The sequence below is a fragment of the Geotrypetes seraphini genome, chromosome 5, assembly GCF_902459505.1.
Source record: "Geotrypetes seraphini chromosome 5, aGeoSer1.1, whole genome shotgun sequence".
In the NCBI taxonomy this organism is placed as follows: domain Eukaryota; kingdom Metazoa; phylum Chordata; class Amphibia; order Gymnophiona; family Dermophiidae; genus Geotrypetes; species Geotrypetes seraphini.
The window spans coordinates 160,478,938-160,499,444 of record NC_047088.1 but is presented as its reverse complement, the minus strand read 5'-3'; the positions used below and the strand labels follow the sequence as shown (position 1 = coordinate 160,499,444).

The 20,507-nt window shown below is 40.4% G+C and overlaps 1 protein-coding gene across 11 annotated transcripts in view; it reads right to left on the bottom strand.

Annotated features, from left to right (window-relative positions):
• Window positions 1–311: 311 nt before the first annotated feature.
• Window positions 312–20,507, bottom strand: part of ADARB1 (adenosine deaminase RNA specific B1) — a 489,575-nt gene continuing 469,379 nt past the window's right edge. For 6 of the 11 annotated variants that reach the window (XM_033944605.1, XM_033944604.1, XM_033944611.1 and 3 more), the window contains 3 exons: window positions 18,776–18,957; window positions 16,402–16,580; window positions 313–3,299 (listed from right to left, as the gene is read on the bottom strand). In XM_033944605.1, coding sequence (XP_033800496.1) covers window positions 3,123–3,299; window positions 16,402–16,580; window positions 18,776–18,957 — 538 coding nt within the window. In that variant the 3' untranslated portion in view covers window positions 313–3,122. Of the gene's footprint in view, window positions 3,300–16,401; window positions 16,581–18,775; window positions 18,958–20,507 lie in introns of all 11 variants that reach the window. The other 5 variants (XM_033944607.1, XM_033944606.1, XM_033944609.1 and 2 more) reach the window with 1 other exon arrangement.

Here is a 20,507-nt window from a genome sequence, read left to right as displayed (position 1 = left end):
CTTTCCCCTTCCTGGTGCAACCTGGATGGACCGGGGAGGGGCTTAAGGACCTTATTGGTCCAGCTATCTAAGGACCCTCCCATAGGAAGGGCCTTAGGCACCTGGGCCAATCAGGGCCTTAGGCCTTCTTCACGGTGCATCCTTAAGTATCTGGCCAATTGGAATCTTAGGCCGCTCATACTGGGCATCCCTTTTGTCAGCCATCATCTAAAGCAGGGGTAGGGAACTCCGGTCCTCGAGAGCCATATTCCAGTTGGGTTTTCAGGATTTCCCCAATGAAATTGCATAAGATCTATTTACATTCACTGCTTCCAATGCATATTCATTGGGGAAATCCTGAAAACCCGACTGGAATACGGCTCTCTAGGACCGGAGTTCCCTACCCCTGATCTAAAGGTACTGGGGGGGGTTCAGGGTGGGATGTTGTGGTATGGAATAGTGTCGGGGAGGGTTGGGTGGGTATCAGGGGGTGTCAAAGGTTCGGGGGATCGACAGGACCTGGTGTCAGGAGAGAGTGTGCATCTCTCCTGCCAATTGGATGTGTGTGTGTGCATTGTGGGGGGTCATGTGTTTGACAAGAGGGAGAGGGCATCCTTCCTGTTTCATGGATATGGTGGGGGGCAGTCATCTGTTGCTGCCAGCTCAGCTGATCATGATAGGGGTATTTTCCCCTCGATCAGCTGAGCCAACAGGACTCCCCAAAGCTATGGCTTCGGGAAGTCCTGCCAGCCCAGCTGATCAGGAATTCCCTTGCCATGATCAGCTGAGCCGGCAGCGGCGTCTACTTTTAGGATGAAATATAGGCCAGCATTTTGCAGGCCTACATTTCAGGTATTTGTTGCAGCTCTAGGGAGATGCTTAGGGATGTTTAAACTCGCCCAAGGTCACTTCTGGATGAAACCATGCTAATACCCAGCCTTGGGCGAGCTTAAGTATGCCTATGCATCTTTCTAGACCTGTGACAAATGCCTACAGTGTAGGCATCCTGCCTCGGGAAGTTTGTTTTGTTTTTTTTTTTTTAAACGTGCATCTGAATTGGCTGCCAGATGGTGGTAGGATGCCTGTCACTGCCAACAATCGAGACGCCCATTTGCAGAATCTGACCCTGTGTGTATTGGCTCTAATGAATGGCCTCTCAATGGACATAATTATTAACACATGATATTGTTTTTTCATATTTTTAACCACACCATGACATGCCACAGGGCACCACGTACAACACTTGAAGCAAGGAACATTCTGGCTCTCACTCATTTGGAAAAATACCCTGTATAGGCCACATTATTCAAAATTAAAGTCAAAATCACCCCTGTTAAAGGAAAGATTCCTCTGTTTCTTCTATTACCTTTAGTGACACAAGCTTGCAGAATAAATACTGCACAAGATAAAAAGAAAATAGCAAACTGATGCCTGCAACTTCTCATTTATTGCTTGTGCATATTATTCACAGACACACTACACAAATTAAATAAATGCAAGCTCACTGTCAAACAAGAATGAGTGGGTCCAACCCAATTGGGGCACCACAACACTTCCCTGGTAGCTCACGATAGCCAATGCTGTACAGAATATTTCAGTAAATATGCATAATGCATACATATATTTCCTCAGATGCTTACAACCACCAAATCAGATCATTTCATAATTTTACAATTTAAAAATCTATGATGCACAAAACCAGTTACTTGAAGGTCACTGTTGATTTGTCTATTTCATGGATGTTCACATTAAGTCATGCTATATATATCTGGGCACAAATTTTGACATGTTTTCAGTCAACATCTATCCCTACTACATTTTTAACAATACAGACAGAAAATTAACACCGTGGGTAAATAGATTATTGGCATCAAGTCCAGGTAACATCTATACAGAAATCAACAATATGTCTATGATTTTAACACATATACACCAGAAAGAGAGAGTTCTTCATAGCCACCCCTGTAGTTAGGTACTATAATCCGAAATCCCTCTCCAAATGCTAGCATCGTTTTGATTTTATCAAGGTACAGAAAATATACTTCTATGTAGAATGTCTCATTGCATTGGGATACTGTCCCTTTAAGAATCAAGACAGTGGCCCTAGATTCTTCCAGAAACATTGAACAATAAATAAAAGGGGCTGTAGCCAAAGCCAAAGGTTATAATTGCTAATTCTGTAATTCAGTTTTTGCTCAATGACCATTTCCCCCAAATACTACATCCATGATAAAGTGATGCATCATTTGGACATATTCCTGGGATATACAGATCAGCTATCGATAAACATTATCTACACTAGTTTAATATTGCTTACATTACAAATATTCTGCTATTGTTTCCAGTTAAGAATGGTAAAAAAAATAATGACCAATGTTCATAAATGGAAATGTTAAAATGGGTATTAAAAATAGAATAAAAGGATGCATGTTAAAAAAAACAGATGACAGACTAATAAATACATATAGTAAAAGACATGAGTTCTCAGCAGCTGGTATTAAAATTAACTCGGGGGCTGGGGTAAGAAACTAGCTGTCCAAAATCTTTTCTGGTCGCGTGGTCTGCTCTGAATGGCATGCCACAAATAATACCCAAGTCACCTGAGCAACAGGGAAAAATTTGCTTTGTAACAAGTGTAGAAAAGTTTCACAACCACATTGTAAAATTACAGTGTAAAACCTGTGTGCATCAGACAGAGCTATTATACCTACTAGGTAATCTTAACGTAGTAGTAACATTCTTGTACAGTGTAAACCACAAAACCCCACCGTTTCATGGGTCGGAAAGTCCTGGTCTGCCCTCGGCTCATTGGAATGCTGTGGACATGATTACCAGCTCAGACTTTGCAGCTCAGCATACCAAACACTTCTCTACATTCTGGTCAACAAAATACAATCTACGAAGGTGTTACTGATTTGAATTCAACATTCAAAATGTAACCCAATGTATGTGTAATGGCAAGTAGCCATAGCAAAAAAAATAGTCATTTGTTTCATGTGTCAAAGATCTAGATAGATTTCCTAAAGGAGTACAAATAATGAATGGTTCAGAATATGCCAGAGAGTGATGACGGACAACATGATTTCTTTGCCTCCTGTTCCCTACTCTTCCAACAGTTATGAAGTGTAGTCCAGGCGAGTGAGTCACACGGTGAGTGAGAACTGATCCTGCTCAGTTGGTTTCTTCACCCAGGCCCCAAGTCCAGCCTTCAGGAATACACTGAACAAACATTCTTTGGCAGCTTGGTATTCTGTTGCTGCTTGCTTCCAATCATGGTACAAATTAAATCTGCTGACCTTCGAACGTAGGCTGCTGGAAAGCTATGTAGAATGAAAAAGGAATGGTTACTCAAAATCTAATTTAATCTAGAAGTACTAAACTGAGATAATATTAAAAACAAATTCTTTAACAATTTCTTTACTGGTATACAATAGGAGGTGGGAACTCTGCCTTTCAAATGCCTCAATTTGTAGAGATGGGAATATAGTTCACAAAAAGCAAAAAAATGACCCAAGTTTTCAAAGAAAAAATGACAACCCAAACAGAACAAAAAAGTGGAAACAAACAATGTTCAAAATCTTCGCTTTATTTCTTCAGAGAAAACTAAAATATTTTCCACATTGGTATTGAATGGACCCAATACCAATGTAGACAATATTTTAGTTTTCTCTGAACAAATAAAATGAAAATTTTGAACATTGTTTGTTTCCACTTTTTTGTTCTGTTTGGGTTGCCAATATAGTTCACAAAGCTTGAGAACCACAAAAGGGAGGTGAGCTGGAGATCATTGTGCATCTCGTTAGAAATTTTTCAATTTGTATTTTATATTTCCTATCTTTTTTCATTACTTTTTATTCTTTATATCTTAGGGCTGCAATTTGATAAAAATCCGTAATTGCAATTAATTGTGAATTAAAGGGATGTTATTTTTTTCCCTCACCACAGTTCCTTGTAACATTGCGTAATGAAATTTAAATCCATTAGACTCGGTTTATCCAGTCGTTTATCCAGTCGTTATCATCAAGTCTTATCTACTCTACATAGGACCTGTTGCTCTTGTCCTTCCCCCATCCTATGATTTTACCCCCTCATTCTTTTCTTAAAACCACTGTAGTTCTACCCCCTTTCCCCTCATCTCTGTTCACCTGCTGTTTAAGTTTGTCCTTGTTCGTATTTTTATAAAATTCTTGTTTCCCCCTAATTTACTATGTACAGCATTTGTATAAAATTTTAAATAAACTTGAAACTTGTTAAGTGACTTGCCCAAAGTCACAAGGAGCCAAAGTGGGAAATAAATAACATACCTTTAATCACAATGCAGCCTTACTTTGAACCACTAAGTCAACCCTAGTATCCAGGGATTATAAACAACTTCTTTGGTTCATGAAGTGTTTTTCTAGGAGCTTGGAGCGTCGGGTCTCAAAGCCATGGCCTGGTACTCAGTCCCAGGCCTAATCTTCAAGGGGCTGATTTTAATTCCCTAACATACCACACTGGGTTTTTTTCCCACCAGTTTAGAAATTAAAAAAAAAAAAAAAAAGATTTTAAACTGGTCTATAATTTTTAGACATGAAAAATACACCTTACAATCACAATTTTCCAATGAGGTGATCCAAAACTTACATTTATCATAGTAACATAGTAACATAGTAGATGACGGACAACATAGCAAAATGAAATGGCTGGAATCATTGAACAAGGAACTTTGGAGGAATGAGATCTAAAGCAGATGTGACATTCACTTGTATCAGGAGCCTCTCAAATTACGAGACATGGTTCATAGAGAACAGTGACTGGGATATTATCTGTTCAAGAAAAACAGGGTATGAAGAAAGGGAGAGGGAATGGCATTATATGTTAAAGATAATATTAAAGCCTTATACTTACAGGACATATAGAATAAGGAAAGAAGCACTGTGGGTCAATTTGGAAAGACGGAATGAAAAATGTATTAACATTGGTGTGATATACAGGCCTCCTTCATAGACTGATGATATGGACAGAATTTTAATTGAAGACATTCAAAATATAGCTGTGAAAGGGGATCAATATGCCAGATGTGATTGGGATATCCCTATTGTGTGGTCTTCTAGAAGTAGGGAGATACTGGATTCTCTACAGGGAGAACTATTCAAGCAGTTGGTAATAGAACCCACAAGGGATGGGGCCATACTGGACTTAGTGCTTACAAATGGGGAGAGCATTTCTTGTATTATAATGGGTGATTATTTGGCATTTAGTGATCCTCAGATGATACGGTTTAATATTGATAGGTATGGAGAGTGCTCATTCAAAAGTGAAGGTTCTAGGACTTCCCCAAAAAATAACTAGGGAATTATCTCAAGTAGTTGTCTGGATGGGCAAGTAGTTGTCTGGATGGGCAAGACTGAAAAGAGCTATTTTAAGGGAAACAAATCATTTTGTAAGGAAAATAAATAAAAGTAAGAGGAAAAGAAGGGCATTTTGATTCTCAAAAATAGTAGCTGAAAGGATAAGAAAAAAGAGGTTAGCCTTCAGAAACTACAAGAGATTGCAGGAAGAGGGAGACTGGCAACAATATCCAGAAAAACTAAGAGAAGCTGGTCAGGAAAGCAAAAATGCAAATGTAAGAAAAAATAGCAAATATAGTAAGATGGGGGTACAAGTTCTTTTATTAGATGCTAGTGATAGGAGGAAGTGCAAAAGTGGTATTGTGAGACTCAAAGATGAAGGGAAGGATTATGTAGGAACTGATAAAGATAAGGCAGAATTGCTTAACAAATATTTCTCTACTGTGTTCAGACTGAAGGGCCAGGAGCAGAACTGCAAAAGACAAACAAAAAAAGAAATGGAAATGTGGTAGTCCCTGAATGATTTTCAGAGGACTGTTCTCTTGAGGAGATAGCTAAACAAAAATTGACAAAGCAATGGAGCCAGATGGCATACATCCAAGTGTACTAAAGGAATTTAAGGAAGTTCTGGCAGCTCCACTAGCTGACCTTTTCAATGCTTTTCTAGAGTTGGGAGTGGTGACACTTCTCCACAAAAGCTGAAGGAAGAGGTTGAGAACTACAGGCTGATAAGTTTGACTTCTGTGGTAAGTAAACATATACAAGACTGAGCTGCTCCTCTTTCCTCCCAAACCCTCTGCTCCCTCCATTCTCCATTTCTGTAAATAATACTGTTATTGTTCCTGTCTCCTCTACTTGTAACCTTGGAGTTGTCTTCGGCTCAGATATCTCATTTTCTATGCATATGCAGCAGATTGCTAATGCTTGTCACTTCTTTTTTTTTTTTAGTTCAAAATTTTTATTGAATTTTAAAAGGTACAGACAATGGTCTATAGTGAAATGCAAAATATAACAAACAAAAGATGTATGGAGATGAACAAAATTGTATATATGTATCTGGGAGAAAATAAAGCTCTGCCATAATAAAAGTATACAAGTAATCCAGTAGCAAGGTAGGGTGAAAGGAAAAGAGAGAAAAGAAATAGAGGGGAAGAAAAGTGTAGGTGAGGAGTATATGAGTCAGTGAAATTCGGAACAGTCAAAGAAGAGATAGAGATTGAGAATGTATAAAGGTGTCTAGATATTGCCAAGGAGAATGCAAAGTGGAGGACGAGGAAGGGAGTCTCGATAGTCTAGTTATATTTAGTTTTTCAGATGCATATTGTTCATATCGATGGTATAAGCAAAGTGAGTTCCACCAAAAAGTGTAGTCCAGAAGAGAGGCTGATTTCCAGTTTTTGAGAATGTGCATGAGGGCCGTGGCAAACATCGTATCGATCAGCTTAGGAGGGCAGATCGAATAGGCAAAGTGTGGGTGTTGTGAACGCAGAATAATCATATCAAAGTGAAGATCATGTGAGCACAAGGTAATAGTTTTTATAGTTTTCCATACACGAGCCCAGAAAGATTGGAGTGCGGTGCAATGATATAACATATGATCCAAAGTTCCTTCAGCAGACATACAGTGCAGCAGTTAGGGTCCGGTCTCAGTTTCGCCTTCCACATACGATGAGGTGTCCAAATAGCTTGCCACATGAGGAAATATAAGGATTGGGAGACTCTGGATGAGAGGAGTGGGTGGTTGGTTTTGGTCCATAGAGTCGTCCAATCAACTGATGAAATCGGAATAGTGAGCATGGAGGTCCACTGTTGCAAGTCTGAAGAGGAGAGTATGTAACGGTGATCCCGAAGAATTCTATAAAACAGAAATATAGCTCCTCCGCAGGAAAGAGCTTTGTCACTCCACTGGCATAAAGTATGAGGAGAAGGAGAGGAAACAGAGTGTAGATTGAGAGAAATAACAGCTGAGGTAAGTAAGATCCATTGAGAGTGGATAGGTTTGAATAGAGGGCTGAGAGAGCGAAGAGTGGAAAAAGGAATGATTAAGTTATTGTGATAAAGTTGACCAACCATCCAGAAGCCAGCATTTTGCCAGTGTTTCCAGCAAAAAGGTTTGCCGTTATGTGTAAGTTTAGGGTTGTTCCAAAGAGACATATTATGGCAGTCAAGAGAGGAGAGTTCCGCTAAGTCATCCAAACATCGTATAGCATGCTGTGTCACACTCAATAATGAATAGCATTTTAAGCGACGAGGGATATTCATAGTACAGAGGGCTAACAGAGGATATGGTTGGCAAATAAATGTTTCCATTTCTAGCCATGGAGGGAGATCATTGAGAGGTTGAGGTCTAATCCAACAGGAACCATATTTTGCTGAAGAGGCCATGGAATATAATTGAAAGTCAGGAAGGTTCATGCCGCCATTTTCTTTGGAAGCATTTAATTTGGAGTAGGCTATACGTGGTTTTTTGTTGTTCCAGATGAAAGAGGAGAGCATGCGATTAATCCATTGAAAAAGGGATTTATTAATTCTAGAGGGAAAGCAAGGAGTATTCATTAACAATATTAATGAGTGTCGGAAGGGAATAGATCGGATTACGGATGAATAGAAGAATATCATCTGCATATGCGGCAAGTTTAATTTGTCTACTTGAGGTGGAGATTCCGTCAATACAGGAGTTTTGACGAATGGCTATTAATAGTGATTCTAGAGCTAAGTTAAATAATAAGGGTGAAAGGGGGCACCCCTGTCGAGTGCCTCTTTGTAGATGGAATTTTGTAGAAAGATTATTATTTATCAAGATTCTGGAGGCAGGTTGGTAATATAACGTTTTAATCCAGTCAGTGAAATATTCACCAAAATTGAACCATTGAAGAACGTGGAGAAGAAAAGGCCACTCCACGCGGTCGAATGCTTTTTCCGCGTCAATGGCCAATCCAATCACCGGTTCAGGGAGATGTTTGACATGAGCATTGATATGATGAAAAAGGCGCAGGTTATCTCCAATGTAGCGACCTCTTATAAATCCGACCTGATCTTTGTGAATCAAAGAAGCAATAACTGTATTTAGACGAACAGCGAGAATTTTGGCCATGATTTTATAATCTAAATTTAGCAGGGATATAGGTCTGTAGTTTTTAAGCAGTGTGGGATCTCTGTCAGGCTTTGGAAAAACTATTATTGTAGCCTCAGCAAAGTTGTATTGTTTTTCCAGTGTAAGATGAATAAAGTTGTAGTAATTTAACATGTAGGGAGCTAGGGAGAGCCCAAATGTTTTGAAGAATTCGTTTGTAAATCCGTCAAGGCCTGGAGCTTTGTTTTTGGCCAGTAGGGATATTGCGGTGAGTATCTCGGAAGACGTGATAGGAGAGTCTAAACTGAGTTTGGTTATTTCGTCCAATTTAGGATGTTCAATGGTATCTAGAAAGGCGTGGAAATTGAGTGTTTGTGAGGGAAGTTCAGATGAGTAAAGGTTAGTATAGAACGATTCAAATTGTTTTAAAATTGCATCTGTAGAAGTAACTGTATGGTCTGGCGCTACATGTATAGAGGAGATATTAGTTTTAATTTTTTTAGTGTTAAGATATTTGGCAAGGGGCTTACCCATAGTGTTATCTCCTATATAATGTCCTGAAGCCAGCACAAATAAATCCTTCCTAGCTCTGGAGGAAGAGAGACAGTTATATTCATATTTCAGTTTTAATAATTGTTGATAAATGACAGGATCGTAGGAGAGTCCCGACATATGTTGTGATTCAAGTCGTTTAATAAGGGATTCTAAATCCTTTTCTTTCTGCAATAAGATCTTGTTTTTCCATGCGGAGAGTTTAATGAATTCACCTCTGAGGGAGGCCTTGTATGCTTCCCAAATAATGGAGGGACAAATTTCAGGGTCTTTGGAATTAAGGGCAAAAAATTCTGAGGTGAAGGAATTTATTTTGTCAACAATATCAGAATCTAGTAGCAAGTGGTTGTTTAATCTCCAAGCCGGGGATCTGGAATTGTTGGATAGCAAGGTGAGGTGTAGGGATATAGCTGCATGGTCAGTAAGAGTTATCGGGTGTATGAGCGCAGAAGAGAGGACATGAACCAGTTGGGAAGAGATTAGGAAGTAGTCAATTCTGGTGTAGGTCTGATGAGGTGGAGAAAAGTGAGAAAACTCCTTGCCTTTCGGATGTAACAATCTCCAGGGGTCTTGCAGGGAAAAATTTGTTTTAAGGTTGGTCAATTCTTGATAGGATTTAGATTGTGAGGGCTTACAAGTGGAATATCTGTCTAAACAGTAATCTTGTATTTGATTAAAGTCTCCTCCTATAATCAAGGGATAAGAATTAAATTCAATGAGAGCAGTCTGCAATTCTCGAAAGAATTCTGGGTGGTCCAAAACAGGGGCATATATGTTTAAGAACACATATTCCAATGAGTGCAACACAACATGTGCCAAACACCATCTTCCCTCCGAATCAGTCCTCTGTGCCAGAATAGTTATGGGAAGGTTTTTGTGAAAAAGTATGGTAACACCATTTTTTTTTCTGTGAGTGGCAGGGGACGAGATAGAAGAGGAATAGCCGTTGATAGAGAATTTAAGTGTGGCTGCAGAGGGAAGATGGGTTTCCTGGAGGAAGACCACATCAGGATGTTTGGAAGTGATATAGTTAGAGATTTTTTTCTTTTTCTTTTGATGGGGTGATTTAGCCCATTAACATTGAATGACATTATGTGCAGATCAGCCATAATTAGTATAAAAGAACATACAATCAAAAATATGCAAATAGAAGCAATACCAAACAATACTGTTCCGAAAATATCTAGTCTTCAGAATAGAGAGAGAGGATAGGAAAGATGGGGAAGAAAGGGAAGGAGAAGAAGCACATAGCACAGAAAAGTGAAACAAACACATGCTACATGTGCTAAAACCAAACAGTTTATGGGTACACCTTCAAAAGAGAATGAAAGACGGTAGGAGTGACATAAAAAGCAGCTCCACACCATTTCAAGAACTTAAACACTGAGGTTCCAACCAGAAAGAGAAAGAGAAATAACATCAGATAATCAGGTCATAGCATTTTTTACAGAAAGGATAAATTCTTTGAGGTCCTCCGGGTCAGTGTATGAGGTGGTGCGGTTGTTGTATGTGACTTTCATGCGCGCAGGATACATAAGACCATATTTGGCACCAATGTCTTTAAGGTCTTGACGGTGAGAGAGGAATATTTTCCGTTTAGATGCGATGGACTTGGCAAGGTCAGGAACTATGTAAAGCCTTTTTCCTTGGTAAAGAAGCTGTTGATGTGATTTGGCAGCATTCATGATTTGCAGCACATGAGGAAACCGCAATACTTTCGCAACAATTGGCCTGGCAGTAGATTGATGAGCAGTAAGATGAGATGAGACCCTGTGGGCTCGCTCTATTTCAAGTGGGGTTGTGAAGGTGAGGCCCAGTATTTTCGGGAGGAGAGAGGTGAGGAAGGCAATCATGTCTGATCCCTCAGACAATTCAGGAATCCCGATGATTCGTAAGTTATTTCGGCGGCTGCGGTTGGCTAAATCTTCAATATCCCTTTGGAGGGTGGTGATTAGTTTCTCATGCTTGTCCACGAGGAGAGATTTAGTTTTTAGTGCCTCAGTTTGTTCCTCTAAGGCATCCAGGCGATGTCTAGCATCAACGAATTGTGAATTAATTGATTCAAGTTCTTCATGCACCAATTTAGTTGCCTCGACTTGTTCTTCCATCACTAATTTTAAAGGAGCGCATTTCCCGAATCACGATGTCGAGTTACGACTCCTCGTGGCTGGGCGCCATTTTTTCCGGCGAATCAGTTTTGGGCCGCTTGCCGCTCAGCGGCTGTGTCGGGGTCGAATCGCTTTTAGAATTTTTTGGCGGCGACATGAGCGGAGGTGACCAGTGCTGGGAAGGTAAAGAGTCTTTGTAAAGTATGGCTGGAACGCACTAATAACTAGGATTCGGTGCGGGTGTGGAGGAGCGATCACTCCATACGTCCGTTCACGTCGCTATGCAGGCCACGCCCCAATGCTTGTCACTTCTATCTCTACATCTTTTGCAAAATTCACTAATGTAAAACCTCATGTTTAGACTACTGCAATTTACTTCTAACAAGGTCTCCCACTGAACCACCTCTCCCCCTGCAATCTGTACAAAACTCTGCTGCACGACTTATCTTCTGCCAACCTCGCTACACTCACGTTACCCCTCTACTCAGATCACTTCACTGGCTCCCTATATGCCCTTACCCTTCAAACTCCTAATACTAGCCTACAAATGTGTTCATTTTGCAGCCCCTCAGAATCTCTTCATGCTTGCCTCTTCTCACATGCCTCCTCAAACTCCATTCCTCATATAAGTTGCTTTTATCTGTACCTTTCTCTTCCAATGCCAATTTCAGACTTCCTTCATCTTGCTGCCCTGTATGTCTGGACTAAACTACCTGAGCACGTGTGTCATACCCCTTCCCTTTTTTAAAAGTAGGCTGAAAACCCACCTTTGTGAGATAGCCTTTAACTTATAACCCTACTCCCCACTGCCCTCTGCTCACCACCCTAGCCAGCAGTTTAACTATCCCCCGCTAACTGTAACCCCTACCCTGGCATCCTGTTTGTCTTTCTTTACTGATTAGATTGCAGATTCATTCGAAAAGGGACTGTCTCCTTTGTGACTCTGTACAGCACTGCATACGTCTGGTAGCGTGCTATAAATAATAGTAGTAGTAATACATAAACAGAGAAACATGATGGCAGATAAAAGTCAAATGACCCATCCAGTATGCCCATCTGCAGAATCCACTATCTCTTCTTCTCTCTAAGAGATCCCACGTACTTGTTCCACACTTTCTTGAATTCAGACACAGTCTAAGTCTCCACCACCTCTACTGGGAGACTATTCCCAGCATCTACCACCCTTTCTTAGATTACTCCTGAATCTATCACTTCTTAACGTCATCCTAAGCCCTCTCATTCAAGAGCTTCCTTTCAAATGAAAGAGACTCGCCTCATGCACATTTATGCCTTGCAGGTATTTAAATGCCTCCCCTATTATACCTTTCCTTCAAAGTATACATATTGACATAAGAACATAAGAATAGCCTTCCTGGGTCAGACCAATGGTCCATCAAGCCCAGTAGCCCGTTCTCACGGGTGGCTAATCCAGGTCACTTGTACCTGGCTAAAACCCAAGGAGTAGCAATATTCCATGCTACTGATCCAGGGCAAGCAGTGGCTTCCCCATGTCTGTTCCCATACTCCTTATGATGAAGACCACATCATTTTGGTAGCCTTCCTCTAGACCGACTCCATCCTGTTTATATCTTTTGAAGGTGTGGTCTCCAAATTGTATACAATATTCTAAACAAGGTCTCACCAGAGTCTTATACAGGGACATCAATACCTCCTGTTTTCTATTGGCCATATCTCTCCCCATGCACCCTTCTAGTTTTATCAATGCCTTTTCAACTTGTTTAGCCACCTTAAGATCATATACTATCACAACCAAGTCACCCTCCTCTTTTATGCATAAAAGTTCTTCACCTCCTAAACTGTACTCTTCCTTCAGGTTTAATAACCCAAATGCATGACCTTAAATCTTAGCTGTCAAATATCAGACCATTCTTCAAATTTCACTAGGTCCTTCCTCATGTTATTCCCACCATCAGGGGTATCTACTCTATTGTGGCATCATCTGCAAAGAGGCAAATCTTACCAGTCAGCCCTTCAACAATATCGTTTAAAAAAATGTAAAAAAAAAAAAGGCAGGCCCAAGAACTAAACTATACCCTCTGTTGCCTTCCACTCAACCAGTTCCTGACCCAGTCCATCACTTTGGGGCCCATACCTAAGGCATTTAGTTTATTTATTAGATGCCTATGTTGAACACTGTCAAAGACTTTGCTAATATCTAAATACATCACATCTAGTGCACTCCCTCTATCCAATTCTCTGGTCACCCAGTCAAAGAAATTGATCAGATTAGTCTGACAAGACCTGCCTCTAGTGAATCTATGTTGTCTCGAATTCTGTAATCCACTAGATTCCAGAAATGTCACTATTCTCTGTTTTAAAATCGTTTCCATTAGTTTACTTACCATAGAAGTCAGACTTACCGACCTGTAGTTCCCTTCTTCTTCCTTACTTCCACTTTTGTGGAGAGGGACCATATCTGCCCTTCTTCAGTCCTCCGGTACCACTCCCAACTCTAGAGAAGCACTGAAAAGGTCAGCCAGCAGAGCTGCCAGAACTTTCCTAAATTCCTTTAGTACCCTTGGATGTACACCATCCGGCACCATCGGTTTGTCCACCTTTAGTTTAGCTAGCTTCTCACAAAGTCCTCTGAAAATTTATCAAGATTTACTACACCTCCATCCCTATTTGAGTTTGTCTTCTGTGGTCCCATTCCCAGCGTTTCAGCTGTGAACACAGAACAGATATATTTGTTAAGCAATTCACCCTTATATTTATCAGCTTCTACATATTTCTCCTTCACCTTTGAGTCTCATAATGCCACTTCTGCACTTCTTCCTTTCACTAATATATCTAAAAAATGTATTTTCTCCCTGTTTTACTGTGTCGGCTAATAGTAGTAGTAGTAGTAAATTAATGGAAACACTTAAAACAGTGATAGTACAGTTTTTGAAATATAATAGATTACGAGACCCAAAACAACATGGTTTCACTACAGGCAGGTCTTGTCAGACAAATCTGATTAATTTCTTTGACAAGGTGACTAGAGAGTTGGATTGAGGGAAAGCTCTTTCAGCTGAGATCAGAAGAATTAACTCTTATAGTCTATTTTGCTGAAACCTTAAGATTTTTTATTTTAAAAAAATCTTTGATTTAATATTAGCTCTTTATAAGTATGATTTGTAAACCAGAATCTATGTCAGAGGGGCAGTTCGCATCAGAAGAGAGGCTCCAAGCAGGCCACCAGCAGCATCTCTGAATTGCTGCCACTTCCATTCTCTTGCAAAAGAAAACAAAAACCATGATGGAATGTGATAAACTGACAAGAAATCTCCAAGCTGGCAGTACATTTTTGGAATTATAGGCCATCATGTCCTTCTGTGCATTGGGACGGAATACTAACTGACCTCATTAGCACCCATTTAAATTAGGCTTACTTTTCTGAGGTAGGCTGTGAAAACTGTAAGGATGTTATGGCTATTCTGCATGCTGTGTTAGATTTTTTTTAATACATAATTTTTGAGTTTGTATGTTGCGTTTCTTATCTTTTCATTACTTTTATTCTTTAATTTTTAGGGCTGCATTTTGATTAAAATTTGTAATCAAAATTAATCATGTGATTAAAGGTATAAAAATAAAAATATAACATACCTTTAATCATGTAATTAAAATTTAAATTCAAATGCAACCCTAATTTAAATGCATTTCAATAAATTTGCAGCAATGTTGAGTGCACACGTTAACACTGCGCTTGAGCCTTTGAGCACTGTGCGCACAATAAAGTGTGTGCAAACCAGGGGCAAATTACTATTTAACACTGGCGTTAAGTTTTGAGCATCAGCCGCTTATGGCTAGATTCACTAACGATCGATGCTAACCGACCCGATTCACTAAACAGCCCGCCGTGTGTTTTTCCCCTCAATCGCCCATTTTCTGATCCGGCCATGCAAATTAGTAAAACTCTATGCAAAATAGCCAAGCGATTGATTCACTTACTATGCTTGGCTATTTACTATTGGGTTTTGCCAATCCTAAAACCCAATTGTTACCAACAGGTCTGCCTGGTTTTGTTTTGTTTTTTCATTTTTTTCAATGGCACAGATATTTTGTGTGTATTACACACAAAAAATATCTGTCCCATAAAGAAAATAATCTCCCACCGCCGCTGCAGGTCCTCCCCAATGACCCCCGACAATCTCACCCCCCTCCCCAGACAATTGTGGCGACCCACCCAAATCTAAAACAAATGGCAGGAAGGATGCCCACTCCCTCCTGCCATGAAGGACCTCCCCCTCCACACCGAAGAAAAAGGCAGGAAGGATGCCCAATCCTTCCTGCCCTGAAGGCGTCTGCCCAGACCCCCCAAAAGACAGGAGGGATGCCCACTCCCTTCTCCCCCAAAGGCGCCTGCCCACTCCCCAAAAAAACAGCAGGAAGGATGCCCACTCCCTCCTGCCCGCAAATACTTCCCCCTTCCCCCTCCCCCTGAAAAAATGGCAGGAGGGATGCTCACTCACTCCTGCTTCTGGAGACCCCCTCCCCCATACCTTTGACATTGAGAGCAGGAGGTACTGAAAACACCTCCTGCTTTGGCTCCTCTGCAACGATACTGGGCCTTAGGCCAGTAGCTGCCCTACCTCCATCTAACTTAATTGGTTTTACATGGCACAATAATTGGTCACGCCACTAAAACCCAATTAAAAACTCGTAAAAAAATAATAAACCATTCCTGTTACACAACCTTGGTCTATGGTGCCTACCGATGCCAAAGGTCGGCAGTGGGCATGGTTAGGGGCGGTGCCCAACTTCTGCATCACTAGGCGATGCTGGCCAGAATTCATGAAGGACCCTAGGTGCTGGAAATATAAGCCTGTAATACCCTGGCCTATATTTCTAGCACCTAGGATCCTGGCTAAGTGCCGATATACCCAATTCTATAAGCAGCGTCCGTTGGTGACTGACACGCGGCAGGTGCCCATTTGTGTATAGAATCAGTCCCTAAATGCCAAATACTTATATAGAATGCTTTACTGATCATCACCAGAAAGAAATCAACTATTCAATGTCTTTTATACTAACTCCCCCCCTGTCGTTAAGTTTTAACATTGATTTTTATGTATGTATCATGTTGATAAATTTTATTATTGTACACTGCTCAGAAGTCTGATGAGTGGTATAAGAAATTTTAAATAAACTTGGAAACTTGTCAGGCATCATAGCTAGAGGGCTTTATAAGAAAAAGCACAAATTTCTGGGTTATGTTATCTTACTATTAAGAGTTTTAAAAAAGCATATATATATATATCAACCACTGGATATTTCTAATAGAAAGCTACAGCTTGTAACTAAATTTAGAGCTCAAGTGTAAAGTTACATTATATAAATCTCTTTTGTAACATACCTTAGCATGAAGACGCATCCAGCGACTATAGAGAGCATGCTTACATAGGCGGGATGCACGTCCCATTTCATCCTTGCCTGTTGTAGCATTAATAATTTCAAGGCCAGTGTCTCCAACGGCCCAATTTACACTGAAGTTTGGAGCTTTCCCTGGCTGTCGGGCTTCTGCGTTGCTAATACCTGAAGTCAACCAAATGAAAATGAGAAAAGCATTTCAGGTTTTAATAACTTTCACTGTTGCATCGTCTCAGAGCCTAGTTGGTGAATATGACCATTAAGTCATTCAAGTTCATTTTTATACACCCTGATAGAAGGGATGATTTAAACTCCTATAATTGACCTAAAAGTACATCCCTGGCAATTATGTGATTTCGCATCCACAAAATTTTACAAATAATTTATGCCAATGTGAAGAATCAAGCAAAATTATATAACCTCCAAGTTACCAGCAATAAAAAAATAGAAGTGGCTTCAGCCGAGCATAGCATCACTTCTGTCTCAACTCTTCCTTCCTTTTTTCCCTTTCCTATGGACCTTTCCAGTTGGGTCATTCCTGAGGTACAAACACTGACAGGAATTGCTGAAGGAGCACAATGGCTCAGCTCCTCAAGTGCAAAGGAATTCATGAGTTTCTAAAGGCTTTCAAGGTATAAAGATGCGGTGGTTCTCTTGGAGTCCAAGCAATTTTGAGGCACTGAAGTACAATTAATACTCAAATACCACAATGCTACATTTTGCAGTATATAAATTGCTGTACACATGGCACTAGTGGATCCATTCCAAGTCCTCTTTCTACACGGCATTTTTGCTAAATAAAAGGTGAAGGTGTAACAGATCGAATAACAAAAACAAAAGAAGTCCAACAGATCTGCAGTAAAAGTCAATCAACCGGAGCAAAAAGGAGAACTGCAGAGTGATGTACAAAGTTCAGGAACTTTATTGGAATAAATAAATAGTGATAATCCAACCAGTGGTTCTCATAAATGAGAAGACAGGTCCTGTATTTCCCTCCAATTGCACTTTCAGTGTATGCCATAGGGATCATCCTCCACTGCTATCCCACTGCCAATTGGTGTACCTCAGAGCTCTGTCTTGGGACCTCTCCTTTTCTCCATATATACCCGCTCCCTTGGTACACTATTCTCCTTCCATGGTTTTCAGCATCACCTCTATGCTGATGACTCCCAGATCTACTTCTCTACACTAGATATCTCTATAGGAATCCAGACCCAAACCTCAGCCTGCCTGTCTGATATTGCTGCTTGGATGTCTGATTGCCTTCTAAAACTGATTATGGCTAAGAATGAGCTCCTTATTTTTTCACTTAAACCCACCTCCCCCCGTTCTCTATGTCTGTTGACAACACTTTCCTCCTCCCTGTCTTGTTAGTTTGCAATCTCAAGGTCATCTTTGACTCCCCTCGCTCTCTCTCCTTCACCATCTCAGATCCAACAAGCTGCAAAAGCCTGTCACTTCTTCCTCTATATTACCAAAATTTGACCTCTCCTTTCCGAGCACACTACCAAAACCCATGCTCACCACCTCTTGCTTAGATTACTACAATGTGCTTTTCTCAGGTCATCTGCTCAATCATCTCTCTCTCCCTTTCAATCCGTGCAAAATTCTGCTGCATGACTTACATTCCACAAGAACCACCATACTCACATTACTCCTCTCCTCAAGTCAATTTCACTGGCTCCCTATCAATTTCCAAATACAATTCCAAACTCCTCTTACTGTCCTACAAGTGTACTCGCTCTACAGCCCCTTATATCTCTCCTCACATATCTCCTTCATGCTCCCCCCTGTGAACTCCGTTCATCCGGCAAGTTCCTCCTAACCATATCCTTCTCCTCCCTGTCAACTCCAGGCTCTGTCCCTTCTACTTGCTGTGCCATATGCATGAAAAAGACTGCCTGAGTCATTACATCAGGCTCCATCTCTTGTAGTATTCAAATCCAAGCTAAAAGACTACTTTTTCAAGGCTGATTTCAACTCCTAATTCCCACTCACTGTAAAATTACCTATGTCCTTTTTATCATTATCTCAGCAAAGAACTCCCCTACCTCTATATATCCTGTCTGTCTGTCCAAACTAGATTGTAAGCTCTTCAGAGCAGGGACTGTCTGTTATATGTCAAATGTATAGCACTGTTTACACCTTTCAGTGCTATAGAAATTTTAAATAGTAGTAGTAAAAAACTAGATGCATTTTCTCAGGCAAGAGGCTACCATGAAATATATTAATGGAAAAAGTAAAGCACAGATTTTCATTCGGGGGAATAATTATTTTAGAAAAGATTAGTTAACTGATATGGTTGAAAGAAAAAATACACAGTCTTCCAAGTAGATTCAATTAATTTGTACTAAGCTTACCGCTCAGTAATGGTTTGTTGAGATTATAGAGAGGTGGAAGATCTTCTATATCTGCTATCCGCTGGTATACTGCCCTGGAAAGGTGGTCTCCATGATATAAGCTTCCCAGAATAATACTAGAGAAATAAATTGGCTCCACAAAATGACTAAATAAAGATCCTTGGATACCTAACACATTCCACCTAAAGTGAAGAGAAAAAAATACACCATTAGTTAAAAATGGTCAATCAACAAGGACACGGATTTTCAAGGTACCCAGTTTAAGCAAGGAGATGATACACTTGTATTCCCAGATGTGCATATGCACCCTAAGGTCCCCCTCCTACTAAAATTCTCTAAACAGTTGAAGTGCAAATTAGCACATGCTGTTAGTGCGCAGGCATTACAGCACATGTTAATTTCTATGTTTAACTGCACGCTGTGCTGGGAGCAGGAATTGGGCACACATATATGTAACTTTTTTAAATTGCACTTTCAGTTTTTAGATTGGAGACAAACCCCCCCTCCCACCACACACAGATGAATACAAATGCAGTAGAAAAACTCATGCTCTGTTCAATTTCCCTTCTGTAAAAGGTTGTAAAAGCAAGAAATTCCTAAATCACTCTTTAGCATCTCAGGCAGCTTCTCATGAAAAAGAATTTCGATCATAGTTGCTCACAGCTGTTTTTTACAGACATTTTAGAAAACAGCTAAAAACCTATCTTTTCTCCAAATACCTGACTAGCTGACTTATTCAAATATACGATTATGTTTAATGTTTATAATCTTTTGTAAACCGCGTAGAACTTTTTGGTAACACGGTCTATAAGTATAATGTTATGTTATGTATTACATAGGCCAACGAAATAGAAGCAAGAAAGGAGAAACAACAAATATAGTTATCTCTATATTAACCCACAAATAAAAACAGAGTAGATTTATCTTATTTAAAAATATAAAGCCTACACTATCCCTTATTCTAGGTGGGCATCAACAAAAAACATACATCATAAAATACCTGGTAAAAATCAAACTCAATGAGATCTAGAAAATCAAAGGAGCATCCAAAAAGAGCAGAAAATCAGAAAAACTAAAATTAATCAGGCAAGATATATACTCTAACAGATCTTTAACTATTCCAACATCCTGTAGATTGGTTCTATTTTCGTAGAGTCCAGAAACTTGTAATCGAGCAGGTTCAAAGAAAACATAGTTCAAATAATTGATTTTTAATTATTTACAAGATTCCTAAGCACCATCCGTCCAACTTTTCAAGGTTAGTGGGGGGGTGGGGTGGGGGTGGGGAGGGTTTAGCTTGGAGTGGTGGTCTGCTGCACGTGGGGTGGGTCTTCGGGCAGGTGGAGTTGGGCTCCCTCCTGCATCAATCTTCGTCAGAGGGATGAGGGTCTTGGGGTCTCAGGCAGGAGGAGTTGGGCTCCCTCCTGCCGTGATCTTTGTCGGGGGTGAGGGCGTCTTCGGGCAGGAAGGGTTGGGCTCTCTCCTGCCTTGATTGTTAGGGGGGGGACTTGTGGCAGCTATACTTATCGCAGCAGGGAGATCCCTTGCCGCGACAGGTATAGCATCCACGTCTACAGTAACCTGGTTCTGTAACCGGAATCTGTAAGATGGACGTCAGTTACAGAATTGGGTTTATTTTGGGTGGATGTAGGCCTGATTCTGTATAGGATGCACATCCTGGGCGTCCTATATAGAATCTGGGCCTAAGCATCTGGTGGTCGCGTCTGCAACC